At 47.5% G+C, this 2,289-nt stretch overlaps 1 protein-coding gene across 1 annotated transcript; it reads right to left on the reverse strand.

Annotated features, from left to right (window-relative positions):
* Nucleotides 1-206: 206 nt before the first annotated feature.
* Nucleotides 207-2,024, reverse strand: LOC142070279 (uncharacterized). The gene is made up of 2 exons (XM_075123860.1): nucleotides 1,920-2,024; nucleotides 207-1,548 (listed from the first exon to the last, which is right to left on the reverse strand). The coding sequence occupies exon 2, from the start codon at nucleotides 1,499-1,501 to the stop codon at nucleotides 848-850; it is 654 nt and encodes a 217-aa protein (XP_074979961.1). The 5' UTR covers nucleotides 1,502-1,548; nucleotides 1,920-2,024; the 3' UTR covers nucleotides 207-847.
* Between the last annotated feature and the right edge of the window lie 265 nt (nucleotides 2,025-2,289).

Here is a 2,289-nt window from a genome sequence, read left to right on the forward strand (position 1 = left end):
GGAGGCAAATGAATGGGTCTTTTGCTTAGTTCCAAATCCTTTACTAGAGAATCCTCTTCCCAGCCCCTTCGGGAAATATTGACCTTACCAATTGAAGAACAGGGGGATAGAGATGGTGATGGAGAATCCCTCTGATTTACCCTATGTTCTTCTGTTGTTACAGAGGGGAAAAGACATTTTTCCCTATCCCTTCCCTATTCCTGCTCTTTGTTATACTTCAATATATTTTAAGGGAGGAAAACGGGAGTAAAAATATCTGCCTTCAGGAAAACCTGAAGCAACAGCGCTCTGATGAACTGTGACAACTGGGAATGAAACAATATGATCCTGGTGGGGGAACTTGATGACTAACAATGGTTTTTAAATGGGGGAACAGTATAACTGTGATGCTCAGGCTTTGTTTAGACAAGGACAGGTGATGGAGTTTAGGTCAGGTCAAGGGGAAAGCTAATGCCAACCACTGCACCTCGGCTGCATCTGAACGACAACTGTAATTGTCTTTTAACACCAAGATCACTAACTTGAGCAGCCAACGCCATGTACAGTCCTAGTGGATGTAAGGCACGGGTAGTTTTTGCCTCAGTGTAGCTTGTTGGGAACAAACCTCTCTCCCCCACCTGGAGCTGATGAACATTCCTGGCTGGAGGGACACACGCTCCTTTGACCCAAAAGGAAAGGAGTTGATAGAAAACATCACAGGACTGACCCCAAAGAAGGGTGAGCTGCAAAAGGCAGGAGCAGGCAACTCATCTGGGGGAGCTGAGTAACCACGGTGAAGATGGGGCACAGATCACTAAGTGGGAATTAGCAAATGTGATTTAAAAGAAAAAAATACCTTTGGCCAGCCCTAGTCAAGGCATTTGTTACAGATCACTCCCATGTGGATTTTCTGATGTCTAATAAGGGTTGAGCGCTGACTGAAGCTTCTCCCACACTCAGAGCACGTGTAGGGCCTCTCTCCTGTGTGGATTCGCTGATGTATGATAAGGGCTGAGCTTTGATTGAAGTGTTTGCCACACTCACGGCATCCATAAGGTTTCTCACCCGTATGGATTCGCCGATGTCTAATAAGGTCTGAGCTCTGCTTGAAGTGTTTCCCACACTCAGGGCATCCATAAGGTTTCTCACCCGTATGGATTCGCCGATGTGTAATAAGGTGTGAGCTCTGCTTGAAGTGTTTCCCACACTCAGGGCATCCATAAGGTTTCTCACCCGTGTGGATTCTCTGATGTCTGAGAAGGTCCGAGCTCCCTTTGAAGCTTTTCCCACACTCGAGGCATGTGTAGCGTGTTCCTTCCAAGTTCATTCTCTCACGTGTAATAAGGTCTGACTGGCTACTGAAGTTTTCCTCTGGCCTCTGCTGACTCTCACAGGCTTTTGTTTTTTCTGGGCGTGCACAGCTCCCAGAATCATTCCCTTTGGACCTTCCTGACAACATCCCATGGGCTTCTACTCGCTCAGCATCTTCCTGCTGGGGTTCCTCCTCGTTTTCACTCACCATCCCAACACCTGACGGGAGACCGAGAGAATCCAGACGTAAGTCTCTGCCTGCGCCAGAGAGAAAGGAAATCTCAGAGAGAAGAACGGAAAAAGGGATGAAGGAACGAAAACGTGTACAGGACAGATCAAACCTATCAGGAGCTGATTTTCCCTTAAACCTTCCCCAGAGGAGAGAAAGGAAGGGATCAGTTCTGGGTCCGTATCTCAGAAGAAATTTCAGGGGACAGCAAGATTGGGGAGGGACCTGCTGCCAGTTGTCAGTCAGGATAGGTGGGAAGCCATGAGTGACCTCTGCCTAACGATTCCACATCTGCAGGGAACAATCCTGAACTTGGAGAGCTCACAAGGTCTTTGTAGGGCATCCCAAATGTTTCCTGTATTCACCGACAGTTTTGGGGTTGGTTTAACCAATGCCTCACCTATGCAAGCAGCTCTCGGGAGCACTTTTTTCTTATGAAGGTCTGGGACCCACGGCTCCTCCCCTCGTTCCAGCTGCGAGATCACATCAGTTCTGGAAACTGGAAACCCTGCTCAAGGCAAAGAAAACAAGGGAGGTCAGTGGAATTTGTGGGATATTTGTCACAAAGAATATTCCATGCTTTTAAGCCCAGCTCACTTTTAAGTAGTAACATCCGAAGGCCGGCTTCCTTGGCTCAAAATGCCAGGAGATGATTATTATAAATCATATTCATTACCTTAGTGCCTAAGGGCCAACTAACAGTGGGTCCTCATTTTGCTAAGCACAGTACAAACCGAGAAGCATTGATGGCCCGTGCCCTGAAGAAGTTA

This window comes from Caretta caretta, chromosome 28 (genome assembly GCF_965140235.1).
Source record: "Caretta caretta isolate rCarCar2 chromosome 28, rCarCar1.hap1, whole genome shotgun sequence".
Taxonomy (NCBI): Eukaryota; Metazoa; Chordata; order Testudines; family Cheloniidae; genus Caretta; species Caretta caretta.